Raw genomic sequence first — 23,829 nt, 5'->3', positions numbered from 1 at the left:
TGTCAGCACCAGGCAATGTACAAAGTTTGCAGCATTTTCTGGGCATGGTCAACTATTTAGGCAAATTTATACCAGACTTCAGTGAGTTGACAACATCTTTAAGAGAGCTAACACACAAAACTGTCACATGGTCATGGTTGGAACATCATCAGAAGGCATTTGAAGACCTTAAGCAGAAAATTGCCACCCCACCTACATTAAGATACTATGATGTGAACAAACCAGTTATTCTTTCCTGTGATGCTCCAAAATTTGGCCTAGGTGCAGTTATATTTCAAGAGGGCAGACCAGTAGCCTATGCATCTAGAACACTAACCCAAACTGAGATGCAGTATGCTCAAATTGAGAAAGAACTGCAGGCTATAGTATTTACATGTTTCAAGTTTCATGATTATATTTATGGTCAAACTCTTCAGATTGAAGCAGATCATCAACCTCTAGTTACTATTCTAAAGAAGCCTATGCATTCCGCTCCAGCGAGAGTACATGTAGTGATGCTCAAATTGCAAAAGTAAAATTTCAAACTGGTCTACACAAAAGGCAAATTGCTCTATCTGGCTGATACTTTATCCAGATCACCCAAAAGTACAACAGAACAACTTGATGCAGAGAATTTTGTCTTTGATGTGATGTCAGAGTGTAATTTTTACAGCACTAGACTAGATGAGTTCAGAGATCACACTCAGACTTATCCAGTTTCACAGAAGCTCAATTACTGCATTAATGTTGGATGGCTATCAAAGCAATCTAGTGTCTCACCTGAAGAGCAAGCGTATTTTACTTACAGAGATGAATTGTTCATGGAAAATGGCATTATTTTCAAAGGACGTAAAATTGTTGTTCCTGCTTCTTTACAACAAGAATATATTCAGATTTTGTATCATGGTCACCCAAGATGCACATCCACTAAGAGAAGAGCAAGAGAATTGGTATTTTGGCCTTCATTATCAAAAGACATTGATTGAGTTCTGTCTTCTTGTTCAGTATGCAATAGTACTAGACCGCCTTTGCAAAGAGAACTGCTTCAGCTAAATCCAATTCCTGAACTACCTTGGTCTACTGTAGCAAATGATATCTTTGAATGGAACAATCAACACTACTTAGTTTTGGTAGACTCTTATTTGAATTGGTTTGAGATTGTTCTACTACCAAACTTAACCTCAACTACTGTTATTACTAAGTTGAAACATCATTTCTCAGTTCATGGTAGTCCACACATAGTGGAAGTTGAAAAAGGGTGATTGTGAGGTGGAGTTCAGGGAAGAGTTAAAACAGGCACTGGGGGGCAGTGACGATTTACGAAACAGCTGGGTAACTACAGCAAAGATGGTAAGGGAGACAGCTAGAAAGGTGCTTGGTGTGATATCTGGACAGAGGAAGGCCGACAAGGAGACCTGGTGGTGGAATGAGGAAGTACAGGAGAGTATACAGAGGAAGAGGTTGGCGAAGAAGTGGGATTGTCAGAGAGATGAAGAAAGTAGACAGGAATATAAGGAGATGAGGTGCATGGCAAAGAGAGAGGTGGCAAAGGCTAAGGATAAGGCATATGAAGAGTTGTATGAAAGGTTGGACACTAATGAGGGAGAAAAGGACCTGTACCGATTGGCTAGACAGAGGGACTGAGCTAGGAGAGATGTGCAGCAGGTAAGGGTGATAAAGGATAATGAGGGAAACATACTCACAAGCGAGGAGGGTCTGTTGAGCAGATGGAAAGAGTACTTTGAGGGGTTGATGAATGAAGAGAATGAAAGGGAGAGAAGGTTGAATGATGTGGGGATAGTGAATCAGGAAGTGAAACAGATTAGCAAGGAGGAAGTACGGACAGCTATGAAGAGGATGAAGAATGGAAAGGCTGCTGGTCAAGATGACATACCAGTGGAAACATGGAGGTGCTTAGGGAAAATGGCAGTGGAGTTTTTAACTAGATTGTTTAATGAAATCTTGGAAAGTCAGAGGATGCCTGAGGAGTGGAGAAAAAGTGTTTTGTTACCTATTTTTAAGAATAAGGGTGATGTGCAGAGCTGTAGTAACTACAGAGGGATAAAACTAATCAGTCACAGCTTGAAGTTATGGGAAAGAGTGGTGGAAGCTAGGTTAAGAGGGGAGGTGATGATTAGTGATCAGTAGTATGGTTTCATGCCAGGAAGGAGCACTACAGATGCGATGTTTGCTCTGAGAGTGTTGATGGAGAAATATAGAGAAGATCAGAAGGAGTTGCATTGTGTCTTTGTGGACTTAGAGAAAGCATATGACAGGGTGCCTAGAGAGGAGTTGTGGTATTGTATGAGGAAGTCGGGAGTGACAGAGAAGTATGTAAGAGTGGTACAGGATATGTACGAGGGTAGTGTGACAGTGGTGAAGTCTGCAGTGGGAGTGACAGATGAGTTTAAGGTGGAGGTGGGATTACATCAAGGATCAGCTCTGAGCCCTTTCTTATTTGCAATGGTGATGGACAGGTTGACGGACGAGATCAGACAGGAGGCCCCATGGACTATGATGTTTGCAGATGACATTGTGATCTGTAGTGAGAGAAGGGACCAGGTTGAGGAGACCCTGGAGAGGTGGAGATATGCTCTAGAGAGGAGAGGAATGAAGGTCAGCAAGACTAAAACAGAATATGTGTGTGTGAATGAGAGGGAGGATAGAGGAATGGTGAGGATGCAGGGAGTAGAGCTGGCAAAGGTGGATGAGTTTAAGTACTTGGGATCAACAGTTCAGAGTAATGGTGAGTGTGAAAGAGAGGTGAAGAAGAGAGTACAGGCAGGGTGGAGAAGAGTGTCAGGAGTGATTTGTGACAGACGGGTACCAGTAAGAGTGAAAGGGAAGGTCTACAAGAGGGCAATTAGACCAGCTATGTTATATGGGTTGGAGATGGTGGCATTTACAAAAAGGCATGAGTCAGAGCTGGATGTGGCAGAGTTAAAGATGTTAAGATTTGCACTGGGTGTGATGAGGATGGACAGGATTAGGAATCAGTATATTAGAGGGTCAGCCCAGGTTGGAAGGTTTGGAGACAAAGCCAGAGAGGTGAGATTACATTGGTTTGGACATGTTTTGAGGAGGGATGCTGGGTATATTGGGAGAAGGATGCTAAGGATGAAGCTGCCAGGTAACAGGAAAAGAGGAAGGCCTAAGATAAGGTTTATGGATGTGATGAGAGAGGATATGCAGGTAGTTGGTGTGACAGAGCAAGATGCAAAGGACAGGAAGAAATGGAAACAGATGGTCTGCTGTGGCGACCCCTAATGGGAACAGCCGAAAGAGAAGAAGAAGGAGGAGGAGGTAGTCCACACAAACGTTTTTCTCACAATGGTACTCAATCTACTAGCCAGCTGTTTCAAAAATTTGCAGAAGAATGGAACTTTTTACATGTCAATAGAAGTCCTGAATATCCTCAGTCCAATGGTCTAGCTAAATGAGCAGTATAGACTGCAAAGCAATTACTTGAAAAGTCAAAGCGTGACAATACCGATGTATTCTTGAATTTGCTTAATCTCAGGAACATACCCCGTGTTGATATACTTGGCTCACCTGTTCAAAGACTACTTTCCAGACAAACTAGAACTATGTTACCTATTTCTTCAATGTTGTTGCAGCCTAAATCTAAGGACAATAAAACCAACATGGCTCAATTGTTTAAGTAGTATAATATCCAGAAATCTAATTATGACAGATTGAGCAGATTATTTCATCCATTGAGGGATGGAGAGACGGTGCGAGCCCAGGCACCAAAAGGTTTCGATCGAATAGGACAGATTACAGGCATCTGTGCTGAGCCGAGATCCTACTTTGTAGATTCTGAAGATGTGGAGTATAGGAGGATTCGTAGACATCTTCCTGTACCAGAATCATCACCATTGTAATTAAAGCATTGTTTCTGTGATGCAGACTCTAAATCAAAGAACGAATCAGACACTGTTTCCAGAACAGAATGTGTTCAAAAGTCTGATTCTGTTCCAGAAGGTGATTCAAACATTCCACAGGGCAACCATTTTGCAGAAACTATCCCAGTTGATAAATCTAATTCCCAGTTTTATATCACGTGATATGGATGAGTTTCTAAGCTTAGTGTGAAATACACAGCAACATGGACTTGATTTTATATATATATATATATATATATATATATGTGTGTGTGTGTGTGTGTCTGTGTGTATGTGTGTGTGTATGGGTCTACTTTAAAACACCGACACGCAAAACACAGACGATGAGAACACCGAGACAGGAAGACTGACAATTGAGATGACCGAAAGTTTAAAAGCCCAATGCTGAGAACACCGACATGTTAAGGTAAGTGTGCGATAGTGACAGACTTTAGGGTTAGGGGCAGGTTAAGTGAGTTAGGGTTAGGGTGCAGATAAGGTAAGAGTGCGATAGTGACAGACTTTAGGGTTAGGGGCGGGTTAAGTGAGTTAGAGTTAGGGCACGGGTTAGGTGAGTGTGCGATAGTGATGGACCTTAGGGTAAGGGTTTGGGTTAAGGTAAGTGCATAGATAGTTGTGTATGTAAGGTTTGGTGTAGGTTTGTAAGGTTTTTGTTGTGCTTGTGTTGATGTGTGTTTTTCGGAAAAGGTATTTGTTTTGTTTTGTTGATTGTTGGGATTGTGGTTTGTCAGGCATGTGAAGTTTTGTGCTTTTAAACTGTCGGTCATCTCAGTTGTCGATCTTCTGGTCTCAGTCTTCTCATCATTGGTGTTTTGCGTGTCGATGTTTTAAAGCAGACCCGTGTGTATATATATTTAATATTGTATGATGCATGTCTATGGATTACCCGTGGTTTCTGCATGCCAAATAATCTCATGACAAATTGCATGATCAATTTCTCAAAGAGGGAGGATGCAGATCAGAGTGAAAAGTGTGTATGTTATATCTTTAAGAAGCATGCGAGGCTGTACATGCATGTATAAATTCTGGAAACGTGCAATCCCTAGTGCCATTTTCTAGAAGCAGCCAGAGATTGAGCATGTATGATCGCAGTTGTTAGTTTGTATATACGTTTCTTAAGTTATAGTCAGTAAGTCTCTATAGTGATGTGTTTGTATAAAATAAAGCTGCTGGAACAGAACCCACAAAGTCTCATGTATTCGTGTACTAACACAAAAGCGACAGGGGTCGCCACTGTGGAACAACGGTCAGCAGAACAGTTGGCAGTGGAATTTTACAGTGTTGAATTGATGCAGACCATGTTGCACATTGGAAAATGTTTTCTCTTTATTTGAAATCAGAGTGTCAAAGTGTTGGAAGTAAAAGCCAAAGGTTCTTTATTAACTTTCCAACCCCTGGTTGAGTGTAAAGTGGGTGATGTTTACATTCCATGATTTGCAACCTGCTATTTGCTGTTTCCCACTGAAATTCACTGCTAGTGCAGTTTCTGATAATGTGCAGGCACTGAATCAAACTTTTGGAGCTTTTTTGGTTTTCTCCATGGATGAGTGAACAGGGAGCTTGTATAGTTAAGTAGGAAAGGTGTGTGGGGCCTATAGCTCATTTATGTCATCTGATTATGGCTTCAGCCTGACATTATGCAACAATTCACAGTAGAATCCATTTATGAATAGTGAAAGATGTGTTAGACCCAGGATGCAGCCCTTGGTTCCAATGTTCTAAGTAGGGCTTGACCCATGTAGACATTACCATTTTTTGACATTATTATTTTTAATTATCAATTAAGACATAGGGAACATACATTTGCATAAAATAAAACAAACTATATTAATGTGTTCCCAATTACAAACATTGTACTTCACATTTTTTTAGTATTTCTATTATCAATCCAACATTACATAAATTGCTCAGTTCCTGCCTTCCCTTAAACCTTATTCCTTTTCCAAAACATTATTCTGCATGTATTGTTCCGCATTTTCTATTTTTCTATGTAATTTATACCTACCTTTTTGTAAATATTTTCAGACATTAGCATTTTTAATTCTAAAAGTATGATTGCTGATGTATCCACTAAATTCTTGGCATGTTTCTCTGCCATAGAAACAGAAATTTGTAACCTAGTAGTAAGTAGTCGGGAGGGGTTGATGATTTCAAAGCCTTTCAAAAGTATGTACACTTTTTCCTAAGTGTAGTGTATAGTGAGTTTTTTATAGTAGCGCTCAGTCATTAACATTTCCTGAAAGGCCTAAATGTATAGGCCCAAAATTTTCAAATCAAATGGTTGTTCTTTCGATTAGTTAAAGGGTGATTTTGTGGGTGGTACATATTGCATAGCCTTCTGGGTCTTCTTAGCTACTTAGTAGAGGGGGTAGAGTGCAGAGTTTAGTTATAGTTTGCATTTTAGAATAATTCGATTTTGTTTTGTTTTTATCCAGTTAATATTTTGTTAATATTTATCTTGCGGTTGCTTTTCTGAGCGTAAGAAAATAAAAAGATTGGTTTGGTGGTGGATTCGTAAAAGAATGGAGTTTCAAGTCTGGGTTGCAGAGGGGCATGTTCTAGGAATGAAGGATGTGCAGTAATACCTGAGTACTACCTTGACAATTTTTATTACGGATCTGTTAAAATGCAGAAAGGCCATCTCTAAATGGCGATTAAATGGGACATGCTTGATGATGGCTGGTGGATGTGTATGGTTATTCCACTGTATTAAAGTAAGGCCATTTTAATTGCTGTGTTAAATATATGACTCTAGTGGTACATACACTGTTTCAGGGAAGGCATAGCCAAGCATATTTTCTACCAATTATTTATGTATTACATTAAATGCTTAGTGAATGTACTTTTTGAGCTTTTATATTGTAATTTCAGTTTTATGTATGGTTTCAGAGTAGTTTTGAAAAAAGTGGTACTTTTCTGTTATGCTTAGGCTTTATTTATTTAGTTTTATTTTAAATTCTTCAATTCTCTTGCTGTTTCTACACCTTATTTTAATGAAGGGTAAATTCTTGAGGTAAGGGTATTTTTTTTACAAATTTAAACACTGATATTATAGCCATTTATGTGACTTCTGTGAAGAGTAGATATACATTTCATGTATATTTATTAATTCGTACTGTTGAAAAATAGTTTAATTACAGTTTTTTACCCTTTTGTATATGTCATTAGGATTTTCCTTCTGCTTCATGCTTAGTTTTTGTGTGGGATAATAAATGTTAGATTTAAGTCCAGTAGTGAGTATGGTAACTGCTGTGCATTTTGGCGATGGTTAGCACGTGGATGTTATTTTGTAGTGTCTGTTAGACAGAAAGGGGCTTCTGTGTTATCACTGTAAGATAATTAGTTACAGAAAATTGCTAACACAGATAAGCTTTTGATGATGTGAGTACAGTGCAATAAGTGAAATATCGAATGCTTCAGGTACACCTTTTTATCTCTCTATTGGTCGATCTATCTATCTATATATCTATCTGTCCATCTTTGTGTAATTAAAATGTGTAGGTGTCTAGTATTAAATATGCATAGTATCTTCTATAGTAGGAGCTGATACTAAATTTTATTATGATTGGTAAAACTGCAAGTCAGACAGCACATCCCAAGAATATATCACCTGTACTTGTTTTAGGTTTACTATCATATGCTGATCGTACCTTGTGCGAGTTATTGTAATGCAGAACCATATGGACAAAACTAAAAACATATACTACAGAAAATGTCGACTGTGGATGTCAAGAATGTCAAATTTGACGTTATTTGAACATTGTCCACACTTCTGCAAGATGTGGTAGACTGCAACAGACACACAAACAACAGTTTTGCAGAGGGGGCATGCTCCCTGCACCCCCCACACCACCTGCTACTTATATATACAGACTCCAAGATCGCACTATAGTGAGGGAAAGGGCACATTTTCCGATCCCCACTGTACTGCGATCTGCATTAAAATGTTGAAATGCACAACAGCGAATGTAAAGTGCATTTGCTGCTCTGTATTTCAACATTTTTGTTTTTGTTTCTTTATAATGTTGAATTGGGCATTCAGACTTACATAACTCAGATGAAGACTGATCACCCTTTTGATCCCTTGTTTTATTTTTTACAAAACATAACCTGTGACATCTTCATAGAGTGCTATCCATTTGGTTTCTTTTTGTTTTTTTTAGAAAATGTAATAATTTTAACATATGACATTGCATCTAACATGTACCCTTTCTTGATGCCCCCCAAAGGATATCACTCTTCATTTTTTTGGGTATTATTTTGCTAAAAGACAGAATCCATCTGATGCAATCATTGCAGCTTTAACTGAGCTGGAAGTTAAACAATGGTATATTGTCATATCACAAGATGGCTGAGTAATACGAAATAGTACACTCTGAAGGTTCCTCTTCACCTTTAGAAGAAATACTATTTTATATGAGTTAAATGAATGGTGCAACCCTCTGGTCTTGCATTACATCTGAAATGTACTAGATCCTTGTTAAAAGAAAGGAGCATACCTCCCAACTGTCCCGAATTACTCATTTTTTACCGAGTTTTGGGGTCCAAATAATGGGGTGCCATGATTCACGAGTGGCACCCCTTCGTTTCTGATTTTTTTCTTTATTTTTAAATTTTTTTATTTTTCGCGCATTGTGAGCTGACGTCATCACGTGCGTGATGACGTCAGCTCGTCATGGCTACCAGCCTGTTGGTATCAAGCTTTGCACAGTTCAAATGCTTCCCCAGAGCGGGAACAGAAAGCAAGGCTGTATTTTCATTTAGAAGGCTCGCCGGAAGTAAGTGAGTGCGGAAAGGATTTTTCAAATTTAGAAGCCTGGATTTCCTCACTGTTGGCTGCACGGAGAAGGATTTATTTGATTGCACGCAGACTGGAGAAGGATTTCTTTTATTTAGAAGCCTGCCTTGATTTCCTCACTGATGGCTGCACGGAGAAGAATTTATTTTATTGCACGCAGACTGGAGAAGGATTTCTTTTATTTAGAAGCCTGCCTTGATTTCCTCGCTCTGCACGGAGAAGAAGTGTGTGTGCAGAAAGGATTTCTTTTATTCTCCTCGCTCCTGGCTTGCACGGAGTAAAGGTAAGTGTAAGTGTATGCCGAGACTGGTGGTGTGTGTGTGTTTTTATTTTCTGCACCGAGAATGGGGGAATACAAATTCAGTTCTCACTTCTCACCATAGCTCTCAACTCTTAGCACAAAAAAACCTGGGCAGAGCTCAAAAGTGGTGGTGGCTAGTGACTTTAGGCTCTTTTAACAGGGTTTGAGCCTGAGTACCTCACACACACACACACACACACATATGAAAAGAAATCCTTTCTGATGGCTTCTCTGTGCAGCAAGGGAAATAAAATACCAATCTTGGTGAGGAACAGCTTCTTTGTGCAGAAAATAAACACACACACACACCAGTCCTCGGCACACACTTACCTTTCCTCCATGTGAGCAAGGAAAATAAAAGAAATCCTTTCTGCAAGGATCACCACAACATCCAAGTCAGTGTCATCATACCTCAGCATCTAAGTCTGTATCTTAATACGACATCCAAATCAGTATCATAACACCTCAGCATCCAAGTCAGTGTCATAATGCCTCAGCATCCAGGTGTGTATCATAATCTGGTCATCTGTGTCACATTCAGGGCTTTTTATTCTGTGCCAGGATGCCTGCCTAACAAACCTTTTTGAAGATAATATCAAATTTGTATCATAAGCAGAGGATGGAGACAAGCCTAAAAAAGGCATTTAAGTAGATATCAGAAAGGGCTGACAGATAAGAGCTAATGATTAATACTGAGTGTGAACTGTCTGTTTGGGGAAGGATAAACTCCCATCTGCCAGTCAGGAAAAGAGTTTGGTGTCACAACCACAGGAACAATGCATCATCAGGGAAAAAGTGACAAATTAACAAAAAAACGAGACCTTGGAGAAGCTGAGATATACTGCACAATAATAGGTGTAACAGTCCGGGTCATATACCTTTAAAAGATGATGGCCATGTGAAAGCAGAAAATCTGTGTGGAAAGCATGTAGAGATGTGGACTCTGACCTGAAAGAGAAGTTAAAAAGGCAGTACCATTAAGACAGTAAAAAGAGTGGTTGAAAGACATACAGATAAAGGTGAGACAGCCTGGGTTATAGTCATTAGAATGGAAAGCAGAATGTGATATGGGTGTGTATACAGGGCTATTAAATTGGATTTTAGAGAAAATAATGTGAGACATGTTCTAATTGTGAGGAAGGGTACAGCTGGTAAAGTACAAGGGGAAGCTTCAGTATGGGAAACAATAAACTGCAAATTGCTCTCATAATGGCTACTGCAAAGAAAAAAAAAATAGTTCATGCCATATATGAGACAAGTGGAAATTAAGCAGTGAGGAGGTACAGCTATAGGGTGGCAATTGCAACAATGGGGCAGACAAGGCAGACTAGTAGTCTTCTGCTGGTGACCTTAGATAATCTGCTAGACAGGCAGACAGATAGATAGATATTCCACAGATAGACATATATTGTAGGTGTTGAGCCGTAGGAACTTATGTGGAGGCAATCTTGCAGAAAAATACCATCCAAACATAAGATATATTTATTTTGAAAACAAAATTGCCTGTGTTGCTAGATAACTAGTGGCACCCTCACACACACGACACAATGGCTTCTCTATGCAGCAAGGAAAATAAAAACACACACACCTCAGTCTCGGTGAGGAACGGCTTCTCTGTGCAGCCAGCAACTAAAATAAAAAAAAAACACACACACACACACCAGTCTTGGGAAAAGAAATCCTTTCTGACAGCTTCTCTGTGCAGGAAGGAATATAAAACACACCAGTCTCGAGTCGACGAAGAACACCACCAGTCTCGGCATACACTTACACTTACCTTTACTCCGTGCAAGCCAGGAGCGAGGAAAATAAAAGAAATCCTTTCTGCACACACACTTCTTCTCCGTGCAGAGCGAGGAAATCAAGGCAGGCTTCTAAATAAAAGAAATCCTTCTCCAGTCTGCGTGCAATGAAATAAATCCTTCTCCGTGCAGCCAACAGCGAGGAAATCAAGGCAGGCTTATAAATAAAAGAAATCCTTCTCCAGTCTGCGTGCAATGAAATAAATCCTTCTCCGTGCAGCCAACAGCGAGGAAATCAAGGCAGGCTGATAAATAAAAGAAATCCTTCTCCAGTCTGCGTGCAATGAAATAAATCCTTCTCCGCGCAGCCAACAGTGAGGAAATCCAGGCTTCTAAATTTGAGAAATCCTTTCCGCACTCACTTACTTCCGGCGAGCCTTCTAAATGAAAATACAGCCTTGCTTTCTGTTCCCGCTCTGGGGAAGCATTTGAACTGTGCAAAGCTTGATTCCGACAGGCTGGTAGCCATGACGAGCTGACGTCATCACGCACGTGATGACGTCAGCTCACAATGCGCGAAAAATAAAAAAATTTAAAAATAAAGAAAAAAAATCAGAAATGAAGGGGTGCCACTCGTGAATCGTGGCACCCCATTATTTGGACCCCAAAACTCGGTAAAAACCGAGTAATTCGGGACAGTTGGGAGGTATGGTGTGAGGTACTCAGGCTCAAACCCTGTAAAAAGAGCCTAAAGTCACTAGCCACCACCACTTTTGAGCTCTGCCCAGGTTTTTTTGTGCTAAGAGCTTGAGAGCTATGGTGAGAAGTGAGAACTGAATTTGTATTCCCCCATTATTGGCTTTTTCCAGGTTTTTGTACTAAGAGTTTGAGAGCTATGGTGAGAAGTGAGAAATTAATTCACTAAATGATAGCCATTAAGTTTGTCTTCCTATGTTTCAGGAAGTTGCTGATTTGGCATAGTGGTATGTTCTGACTGTAGTGAATAGGGACCTGGGTTCAAAATTTGCCAGTGAAATGCATTGTGGTAACACAACATTTTATTCTAACAACTTTACAAAAATTATACAAGCAATGTTTAAAATGTGTCCTTGGTTTTTGACATTTTGTCCCCCCCAAAAAAATATGAAATTGTAAAGTGCGAGACACTGTGCAAGATGCCTATGGCTTACACTACTGTCATTCTATTTATAGTGTGGGTGTGGAAGTAGACTTTTATGATGGAAATGTTCTGAACTGGGCAGTTTGGTTCATGCTTTTTGTTTCATTGCCTACAGTACAGCCTACTGGAAAATTGTTCAAACAATAAATTTAAAATGTGCTCAGTCAGGAAGGTGTATCAAAGAAAATAACACATGTATGTTTCTTGTTTTGTGTGCAAGGGGCCAAGGATTTGAAAATAGCCCAAAGGTAATCTTTATCCACCACTGGCCAGATGCATTTTCTTTGGATGTGGTGTGGGTTTCAATGCTGTTTCAATGAATGTGAGTTTCAAGGGCAGAGAAGTTTTAATGCCAAGCCTATTTTCATTGTGAGACAGTATTGTTTTGTTTACCAGATGTCTATTAGTGTTTCTGCATTGTTGTGCTGTAAAATGTAAAAATAAAATCCAAATCATTGTAGAAGTGAAGCTGTATGCACAATTTAGTGTCTATGGTAAATGGGGCGAGCCAGGTAATGGGACATTGGGATGGCTGCAGGGGGACTCTGCCATATTTTGGCTGTCTGTTCTTCAGTTTGCGTTTGAAAGTTGGTATCCCACAACTCCATTGGAGTGGGTGGGGTTACATAATTGTGTATGCAAATTAGATGTTAATCAGCGTACAGATTTGTACCTATTTTTCATGGGCCTTGTCCAGATTTTTGATGTTTCCAGGTTGAGAGGTATGGAAAGGAGGCAATAAACTCATAAAGCACACAATTACTCCTTCTTCAGGTGCCAGTATTAACAGTTATGCAAAACGACAAAAACACATTATCTTATTCAAAGAGAAAATATTCAAAACCTTCAATGCTGAACAAGCCTAACATGTTCTTGCAAGAGATAAACAATCTCACTGGTAGAACCAAACACGATTCTATTACTTACTTGGAGCTAAGTAAGCAAGACCTATCTTCTCTATAAAATGCTGCTGATGGTTCTGTTCAAGGTTTAAAAATTCAGGCTGACACTGTCCTTCCTAGCAACTCCAGTGAAAACCCAAACAGTAACATTTTGATTGAATTCTCTTTTTTCTTCCAATGAGTGATTCTAAAAGGGGTTCATCAATGCTTAGAAGTATTTACAACTGCAAGCAATCAGGATCGCTCAGCCTCAATCTGAAATTTCCTAAGGATACCTAATTTTGCCTGAAATTTTCCACCTTCATTCCCATCCCTAGGACTGACCCCAAGTAACTGCTTGAATCTTAGACCTATCTGCATGCATTTTCACGTTTCTCACATCTAAAGAAAGCTTTCTTTTCTGAAGTGAAAAAGTATCTTGAAGAGTGTAGTCTTTTGTCAGTGTGACATCATGGATTCCAGTGGGGAAACAATACTATCACCTTCCTGCTCTCCATAACAGTTAGGATTTTCAGATTTGTGGTCTCTAGACTACTAAGTGGAATACTGCTGATGTGACAAAAAATTGATTTTGTTTATTTAGTGCTTGCAAAAGGTTGCTTAGTCAACTCCAGGCTGGTAGCATAGGCTCAGAGAATATGAACTAGTTTTAGAACTATCACACTCATCAATAATTTAGAGTTAAAATGTATTTATAAAGTCACACCATAGCCTTCGTCATCACATCTGGAATGCACCAGGGATCTGCGCCGGGGCTATTTCTTCTCATTATGTTTCAGAAATACTATGTGTCTCAGCCTGCTTAAAGTCAACATGATGCCAAAACACAGATGGCTTAGCCTTATTGCATGCAGTCAGCATTTATGGGATTGGAGAAATTAAACCATAAAATTATCTGCATCAGATTTTCATCTGATTTACTCCTAAAAGACAAGTAATATTTAGAAAACCAGACTCTTATTCTTCTTTGGTACATGTAAGTACTTCTGCTGCATTAGTAAACTGTTCTACCTGGGTGCCTCATTGAAAAGGTTGTTGTAGTGACTAATGAATTTGGTTTGGCACTTTCTGTACCAGTATTGAACATGTTAACAGAATTATAAAATGGAGTCTGTATTAAAAATGTTACCCAACATTTCATTCCCTTACCAAGCAAGGGAAATTTTCTATTGGTTCTTATTCTCACTCTATAGGTTCATAGGTTGGTACTAGGCTATCGACCCTAAGGCCTATGCAAGCCTAGCCATAACAATTCCCTGGAAATTTTTTCCCACAATATTTACTTCTCTGTGCCTCTGACTAGCAGGGCGACTGACATGATCCCTGGGGTGAATTTCCTATCTCCCATCCAATCATCAAGGTTCCTTTTAAAGAGGGCCAATGAGGTGCTCTGCTTGACATGTATGGGCAGTCTATTTCAGAGTATGGGGAGTCTCTGGGTCAGGAACCTATCCCTCCAGCATGTTTTGTTCATTGTGATGATAAGGTTTAGATCCCTGGAGCATGTGGCTCTGTGGGATTGGGATTTCTTTAAGTGGAGCATGTCCAACAGCTCAGGGTTTGACATGGCCTTGTATGTTAAGCAGAGATCGCCTCTGAGTAGACGATATGCCACGGAGTATAACTGGAGTTTTTTTAGATGGTCAGCATATGGCATCTGCTTTGGGCCTGTGATTCTTTTAGTGAGGTATTTCTGTGGCCTTTCCAGCTGTTGCAGATGTCTTGTGAGGTACATACCAAATGGGGCATTATACTCTATAATGGGTCTAATGAGGGATGAGTACAGTGGGACAATGACCTCCTTTTTTCTGGATGAAAAGCCCTTAGTGATGAGGTGTGCCACGTAGATGGATTTCCTGACTGTTGTGGCGATGTGGTTATCGAAAGTGAGACCACTGTCCACTTGTGTCCCTAAGTCTGTCATCACACTTTCGATGTTTAGTGTTCTGCCACCTATGTGGTAGTTCATGGGTACATGTTTTTTTCCATAGGGGATGACTATACATTTCTTGGCATTAAGCTTGAGCCCATGGCTCTGGCACCAGGCATCTGTTTCTGTAAGGCCCTTTTGTAGAATATCAACATCATTTGGGGATTCAATAATGGCCCCCAGTTTGCAGTCATCTGCAAACGTTGTTAGCCAGAGTCCCTTAGTGTTGGCCTGTACTTCAGAGAAGTAGATGCCAAACAAGAGTGGTCCCAGGACTGAACCCTGAGGTACTCCACTTGTCACTTGTCTGGAGCTGGATTTGGAATCAGCTACTTTTGCAGTCTGGGTTCTGTCAGTAAGCCAGTTGGCAACCCGTCGAGTGACATAGGGATTTATGCCCAGCTTAGTAAGTTTATCTATATTACACAGTCTGTCTTCTAGTTGGGAAATGTGCATCTAATTTATACATACTTCATGTTACATTTAGCAAAATGTACAGATTTAATGTAATTCGTATGACATAAATTACCACCACATTGCTTACCTATCATTTTGAAGGCCAGGGTTTTGAATCCCTGTTTTATTTACAAACTGTTGTACATAAACCGTCACCCATCCCTTTGTAATATGGTTTACCTTAAAACCCGTATAAAAGGTTAAACAACACTACAGTACATATCCATTCATACTCAGCCACCTTGGACATTTTGGACATCTCGAACTTGCAGTAGCCTGCAGTGTGTAGCTCTGAAATCAAAATTTGGAACTCCGTCACATCCATCATCATCCTCAACACCCCTGTGTAGCACTGTTTTGTACACCTTACTTTTCACTTTCTTTGGCATTCTTCTGTCATGCATCACCCCTGACTCTCTGTGCTAATTGGTTGTAGCATCTCTGATTTTTATCTCAGTTTTCATAGCCCCATTTTGCTGTCATTACAGCTGTCATATCTGTATTCAGTTTCATCCCGTTTGCCTTCAGTTTTGCATTTCATTCCCCTATCCTTTGCTGAAGTTCTTGCTGAGAGTCTGTAATGCCACATGTATGCATACAGCAACCTTCTTGATCTGTCAGCTCAGTCTCATTGCATGAAGCATATTTCCTAAAAAATAGTTTCCTTATAACTAAAATCGTATTTATTATTAAGAAGTCAAATATCAGTGTGCTTCTGTGGTAGCACATAATCAAAGTTTTCTCTTGCTTTTTTTGACTAACATGGTTCATAGGTTAGTACTAAGCTAATTGCCCTTGCGAGCCATTTTAAGCCTAGCCAATTATCCCTTGTGAGACTCAAACCCTGCACCTTGTGTTTGCAAGACAAACACCTTAACCATTAGGCCACTCTCCCAATGTGGTAATATATACTTCTATTGGGACAGTACAGTGATTATTGTATCTATAATGTGACTTTGCCATGGCTTCCAAAAAGACTTATCTCAGAACAAGCAGTGTGCTCAATCACTCTGTTTTTATGAAAGCCACAGGTGATGTAAAATATGCCTCTAGGTGATTCAATCATGTTGACTAATGATGCCAAAATGGGTATGGGTATTCGCCAGTGATAAGTGGGCTGAGGACCCAGCCTACTCTGACCTATGCCATGAACCTATACTAATGGTGGGAGGGGTGTATGTGCCTATTAGCCAGTGTGTGCCTGCCATAGAACCCAACAGCTCTGTGTCAATAAGCTACTGGCCGTCTAGTGTCCAGTTGCCCAGCTTGGGTTACCTGGGATAGCTCTGTTGAGTCAAAGCTGTACGTAAAACCAATCAACCTGCCAAACATGGACTAAGACTTGTCACACTTCGTGTAGGTTTACTGACAAGGCACAGCTTGGAAGTGGATGACATGATGATACGGAGGAGGCTGGACATCCTATGTATCTGGGAGAAAAGATGAAAAGGCAATGCAGCAAAGCCACTTGGCTTGGAATCCAGAGTATACTACTCAGGAGGGGGACAGGCTAGAAATGGTGTGGGAATTGTGTTGAGGGAAAGGCTTCAGAAAACATTGAAAGATGTCATTAGAATTAGTGACAGACTCATGGCAGTCAGACTTCAGTGTAATGATAGGGCAGTGCTCATAATCTCAGCCTATGCACCACAGCAGGGTTGTGAAAGTGAGGACAAGAGGGCATTCAGACAGCAGTTGCAGGACCTACTAGATAAGGCAGGACAACATGAATTGGTGTTGATAATGGGTGACCTGAATGCACATATTGAAACAGACAGAGCAGAATATAATGAGTGACTGGGTTCACATGGGTGGACAACGCAAACAAAGAAGGAGGGGCCATTCTAATGTCTGTCTGGCAAATGGCTTGATAGTAGCCAACACATGGTTCTGAAAGAGAGATAGTCACAAGATCACATACAAGAGTGGCCAACATGCAACTCATGTAGACTTCCTGCTAGTAAGGAAAGGGCACTGGAGTAGAATCAGTGATTGTAAAGTTATTTGAAGTAAAACAGTCAGTCCACAGTATAAACCACTGGTTGTCATAATAAGCTGCAAGGAGTGGTCAGAGAAGGCTCTAAGGTCAGCAGAGAACAGGCTGAAGACCTGGAAGTTGACTGGAGAGAAACGACAACAGTTCAAGGAGTTACCCAGGGCTCTTGCACCACACGAAGATGAAGAAGATGAAGAAGAGGAGCAAATAGGTAGAGTTGAAGGAGAATGACAGCACCTCAAAACATCATGTGTGTAGACCAAAGAGCAGATATGCAGCTCAGCCAGGTATGGAAATAAGGTGCATAAGAAATGCTGGTGTTGGAATGCAGAAGTCCAGGAAGTCATCAAAAGAAAGAAGGTGTGCAGGAAAAAAGTGTGAGATAGAAAAGACAGAGCAGGCTAGGAAGGAATACTGGTTGGCTAACAAAAAAACAAGAAAGGAGATGCAGTAGCAATGAACAAGGCATTAAAGGTACCCTACCATCCACTGTAAAGAATTTCAATACATGCACAAAGAAACTATATCAGGTTGCAAGGCAAAGGCAGAAAAATAAAGAAGATAGTCAGATACCCTTCATAAAGGAAGTCAGCAACAACCTGCTCACCAGTCCACAGGACATCAAAGGAAGATGGAAGTACTTCTAGCTGCTTCTGAATGAAGAAAGTCAAACAGAACTGTATTCTCCCATACACAGTCTATGATGACAGAAGAGGAAAAGCCTGCCATGGAAGAAGTAAAAACAGCATTAAGGAAAACAAAGTCAGGGAAAGCAGCAGCCTCAGATGAGGTCACAGCAGACACAATAAAGATGCTAGATGAGACGGGAGAAATGTTTCTGAGGGGACTCATAGAAACATGGAGAGAAAGGCGTAGAGTAAGTATACTTATGCCAGTGTTCTAGAACAAAGGGGACATCCATAACTGTGGGCAGTACAGAGGAATCAAACTCTTGTCACATTGCATGAAAGTTCTGGAGAGGGTGACTGATAAACAGATATGCAGAGTAGTAGAATGTAAGATAGGAGATGAGCAGCTCAGATTCAGATCAGGATGTAACACAACTGACCTGATGTTTGCAGTGAGACAGATACTTGAGAAGAAGCTAGAAATGAGGAAAGAGTCCAACTGGACATTCCTAGCCTTGGAGAAAAACTATGACATGGTACCAAGAAAGCTGATATGGACAGTCCTGTGGTGGTTTAAGTCCCAGAAACACTTGCAGAATTAGTTGAACCTATGTATAAGGACCCAATGACTCAATTATGAGCAGTGTTCGGTCTCACAGAGGGGTTCCCAGTGGGAATGGGTGTGCACCACGGTTCAGCTTTGAGCCCACTGCTGTTCATACTGGTGATGGACAACATTAGCAAACAGGTTGCAAAGGACACATCATCAAAGTTGCTGTATTCAGACAATGTGACATTACAGGCAGACTCTGAGCAAGAACTTCAGCAAAGAATAGGGGAAATGGAATGCAAAACTGAAGGCACATAGGAAGAAAGTAATTACAGATAATCAGCAAATGGTAGAGTTCGGAGGAAGCTGAGCAATGAGCTAGAAAGAAAATAGTGGAACAAATTAATCGCTTGAAGTATTGGGGGGTTGAGGAGAAGAGAAGTCTGAATGAAGGAGGTCAAAGGTAGAATCAGAGCGGATGCAGCCAACTGGGAGAGTGTCAAATGTAATATATGACATAAGAATGGCAAAGAAGCAGAAAAGTAAGGTGTACAAAATTGTGGTGCTACCAGTAGTACTATAAGGGACAAAAACCGAGGCAGTAAATGCAGGACAGTTGAGGAAGCTAGAGGTGATTGAGGTGAAGTGCCTGAGATGGGTGGTAGGATGCACACTGTGGGACAGATGAAGAAATGAGGATATTAGAGCAGAAGCCAAAGCAGCTTCAATTGCAGAAAAGGTCAAAGAGAACACATTATGGTGGTTCAGGCATGTACGCAGAAAAGCAGAAGACAATCTGGTGAAGACGATTTGGGACAGACAGGAAGACGACAAGAGGAAGCAAGGGCATCCACCAAAGAGGAGGATGGATTGTGTTATAAAAGACCTGTGGCAGTCAGGTATGAGTGTCGAGGAAGGCAAGAATGTAGCACTGAACAGTGAGATGGTAACAGCTGACTTGACACCCCAACCCCATGTGGGGTTGATGATGATGACAGATTTTGGTGTGTCATCATGTGCAAATCAAAAGCCATTTTACAATCTGGGAATTGTTGTTCACTTTGACCTAATTTGTTCTATTCTGTTCTAATTGTAACTGAGTCAGAAGAAGCTCTTTTGGTCCAGGCCACCTCCTTGTAAAATAAATAAAATAAAATAAACATCCCTTTGATTGCTGTAAAGTCTGAATGTACTACTCTAGAATTTTTGGGTGATAAATTTGGATTCAGAAAGTGATGATAAATACTGAAACAGTTTCAAATAAGTAATGACAAAGGGTTACAGTGGAAAAAAAGTAATATTAGAAATACTGGACTATAAAAAGGAAATGAGAAATTACCAACATGCATGCAGTTATTATTAAAAAAATCTTCACTAAGCCGATTATGCATAATGACACCACTTTCCAGCATAAAAATATAAGACTGATTTATACTAACCCACAACTGCTTTCACAGAATAGCTTACTGCCAGAGAAATGCAACCAGTAAATCCCTCTGGAATTAAGAAATTTTCATGATGCATTGGAGATTCAGGTGCAGGCTTTATCAGTCGTTGTCGACCCCATAGCATTTTCCAGTCAATTATTTTATTTATTTTGTAGTAACGCCTATCAGGATATTCCTGGAACTTTCCTACGCAGTTCATCGGCAGAAGCAGTGCAGAAGAATTCTTCTTGTTTAAGCGTCTACATTGCAAAAATATCTCACTACCTTGTTGTTCTACACCAGTGAAAGCTAAGTTCTCATTTGTTTTAATTTCAACTCCATCTTCAAGTGAAATTTTAACTAAGTTCTTGTAACGTGTTTGTCCTTCAGGTGTACTAGTAATTTTGACAGATTGATAAATGTCTGCAACAGTCTCGTAGGGAACAGGATCTGGAATAAGCTGAAATTCACCTACAGAGGAAAAAAAGGAACAACAATTGAAATGAATAGTAAAAGCATAACAAACCAAAGAATGCAGCTCGTCTTAAATTGTACAAGATCAGTCTGGTTTGCAGAAACAACAGAATTTTTAATTTTAAAAATAATTGATAAAAAGCCCAGCATGATCTGCAAAGTATACGACTTTTGAGGGTGTAAAAGTAGTATATTTAATAATGTATAAAAAATGTAAAACCATATATAACAAATAAAATGGGAGGGGAGGTTGGAGATGCTCCTGGGTGAAATTCAATTGTAAATCTTAGAAAGTACCGGAGTATTGTTTTCAATAAAGCATATCAAATGGACTATACCAGTAACATTAGTTGTTAACAAAGTTAAAGCGGGGGGGGGTGACAAGATCTGCAGACATTTTAGAGTCGCCATTAATTCTGTGCTAAAGATGATGCAGCATTCCTAGTCTCTAGAACTGAAAATATCAGCAGAGCTCTGCCTGTTGGGGGGGAGGGGCGAATCAATTCCCAAAAACTGACTTGGCTTATGCCGATTTACATATGTAAATACAAGATAAGGAATTCACAATGGGTAATCCACATAAAGACTTATCCCATTTATTGAAATTTAAAATATTGATCTCAGAATGATATTTTCACTTGCTGTCCATAACCATGCCATAAATCAAGTAAAAATAATCCTTAATATTCAGAGCTCACTAGATGACGTTGTGGTGAATGGAAGAATAATGAAATCTACTGGATAATCTCTGAAGCGTGCAGGGTAAAGTGTAAAAGCTTTGGATTACACAGATGTGCATATTTCTTAAAGATTATATTTTATATCATGGGCTTGTGATTTGGCATGAAGAGGTGGGAGGTTAGAATAATGGTTAAAGTGTTTATCTTACCAACACAAGGTGCAGGGTTTGCTTCTCACATGGAGTAATTGTCTAGGCTTAAAAGGGGATACACGGCAGCAGATGCAGGACAGCAACCAGATTGGTTCACTCAAAAACACAATTTAGTTGTGAAAAAATAATAAAATAAGTTAAATAGCAGCAATTCATCAAGCGCTTTCATCTCTGTTTATTCAGAGACGTTTTCAAGATAACAGCACACAGTCAACAGTCCCTTTTTAAAAAGTATAAGACCATCCCTTAATTACTCTTCCCCAATAGATTGCATTTATCAATTAAAATCTCATAAAATATTCATGTTTATATCACGTTATCGAAAGATGAAAATAGCGAAAGCTATTTCATCAGCCCCAAAACATCTAAACATGAAAATATCGAACATTCAGAACTGCAAATTTTTTCCCATGGAAAAAATTTGCTGCTCCGAAACACATACACACAACACAAGCACATCAAACAAACAGCAACCACATGCATACACCTAAATTCCTACATCTAACGCTACACTAAACTAAACATAGACTAATATCTACCCACTTACCAACTACTAACCCAAACCCTAACCCTAAAGTCTGTCACTATCGCACACACGCCTAACCCGCGCCCTAACCCTAACTCACTTAAACCGCCCCAACCCTAAAGTCTGTCACTATCACACACACGCCTAACCCACGCCCTAACCCTAACTCACTTAACCCACCCCTAACCCTAACGTACAAACAATCGCACACTTACCTGAACCCAACCCGTAACTTTCCACCACAGGGCTAAGAATAGCGAAACCTCAGAAACGGCCAACTAAATTCTTTCCCGAGGAAAGAATTCACTGTTCTGCAGCTTTGCTATTCTTAGCATTCGCTGAATAGTGCTCGATATCAGAACATTCAAAGTTTTAATACTTCGATGTTCTGATATAGACCCAAATATTCAACAGCTGGCTAAATCTTTTTTTAAAATGTATATAAAAATATATGAATCAAATATAAATAACACTCTTATTATAAATCATATAATACATAATATGATACAATAAAAAACATTCACCATCAAAACATTTAACCCATGTAGAGTAAACTATATGTATATATATATATATATATATATATATATATATATATATATATATATATATATATATATATATGTATATATATGTATATATATATATATATATGTATGTACATACACACTTTTCTTATCTGTCTAGTGCCTTCAGTTTGAGAAAGAACGCTAAAGACAGGGCATCATTTATACCTGGCCATCTTGTTGCATTCATTCTAATCTGCCAAATAGCCTGCTGCTTTTCTAGTTGGTGTGTCTATGGGCCAACCCTTGGGTCAATTTCAAGTCCGTCCAGAATCATAAACTTAAAAGTATGGTCAGGGAAATCATTACAGTGATTTGCAAGGGCATTTGTGTCTTTTCCCAACCTTATATCTCTAAGGTGTTCATAAATTCTACTTTTAAGCTTCCTTTGAGTTTTTCCAATATAGTAGGCAGGGCATTTGGTACACAAGCCACAATATACCACTCTCTCAGTCTGGCACAAACCTTTCTTTTTTATCTTAATCATGGTCCCATTTATTACACAGGAGGGTCCCTCTAGGACTTGTGTGCACATTGTACATGACCCCCATTTTTTCATATAGCCTACCATAAGTTTCTTAATTTTTGCTTCAAGAATATTTTTAAGGGTTTGCCCCCTCCTGTATACTATGTTAGGTTTTTCACCCACCCATTGTCGAACATCGTTATGTGATCTGACAATAGCCCAATTCTTACTTAGGATGACTGCAATCATAGGCTTAAAAGGGCCCACAAGGGCAGTTAGCCTAGTACTAAACTATGAACCCATGAACAAAAAAGACTGAAGATCAGAAAATAAGATGCGGGCTTGGGTTACGGCACTCATGAGGTCATACTTAAAACCTGTAACCTGTTCTCTCAAACCTTTCAACAATACTGTAGTCATTGAAATGGTTTGTAAGGACATGGATGGCCCACTCCTTGAAGGACAAAAGGAAAATAATCACATCAGATTAAGTGCCCGACTACTTTTTTCATGTTTGCTTATTAGTTTGTCAGGTTATGTTCAATGTAATGAAATCTAAACCATTCTGTTGTATGATATGCCAGAAGGCAAATACATGGCTGATACTTGTGTTAGCCCTGAATTACAAGAAAAGAAAAAATACAAAAATACAAAAGTATAAAAGAACAGCGAATGTCCAGCATCCCTATTCTCGTTTAAAGTGTTTTTTTGCAGGAGAAAGCCCCCTGCACCCTAAAATTGTTAGATGGCATACCCCCACCCCCCTGGAAACTATATATACCAACTCTGTGATCTCCATACCTTCAGCATAGGGATACTGTTAGAAACAGCAATCTCGGACTCAATATATATATAAGTTCAGTTCCAACCAAGGGTAACATTTTATGAATCTATAAGTACTGTATACATTTTTAATCAGTCTCACTGTTCCGGGCCATACACTAACCCATCTTTGGATAACACAGGGTTACTGAGACACATACCCACTGCATTTACTTCACGTTCACTGCCCAGACCTGAATGTAGCTTCATATGGATAGATAAAGGGTGGGAGGTTGGCATAATGGTTTAGGCGTTCACCTTGCAGACACAAGGTGCAGGGTTTTATTC

The 23,829-nt window shown here is 39.7% G+C and overlaps 1 protein-coding gene across 1 annotated transcript in view; it reads right to left on the bottom strand.

Annotated features, from left to right (window-relative positions):
* The window catches only part of LOC122797628 (protein THEMIS3-like), a 135,298-nt gene that overhangs the window by 16,987 nt on the left and 94,482 nt on the right, over positions 1-23,829 (bottom strand). Inside the window, exon 2 of the mRNA XM_044066171.1 lies at positions 19,808-20,266. Within this exon, the coding sequence (XP_043922106.1) occupies positions 19,808-20,266 (459 nt within the window). The remainder of the gene's footprint in view (positions 1-19,807; positions 20,267-23,829) is intronic.

This window comes from Protopterus annectens, chromosome 3.part1, assembly GCF_019279795.1.
Source record: "Protopterus annectens isolate FY-2018-M chromosome 3.part1, PAN1.0, whole genome shotgun sequence".
Classification (NCBI taxonomy): Eukaryota; Metazoa; Chordata; order Ceratodontiformes; family Protopteridae; genus Protopterus; species Protopterus annectens.
The sequence above is the reverse complement of the archived record's forward strand: the minus strand, read 5'-3'. Positions and strand labels throughout refer to the sequence as shown.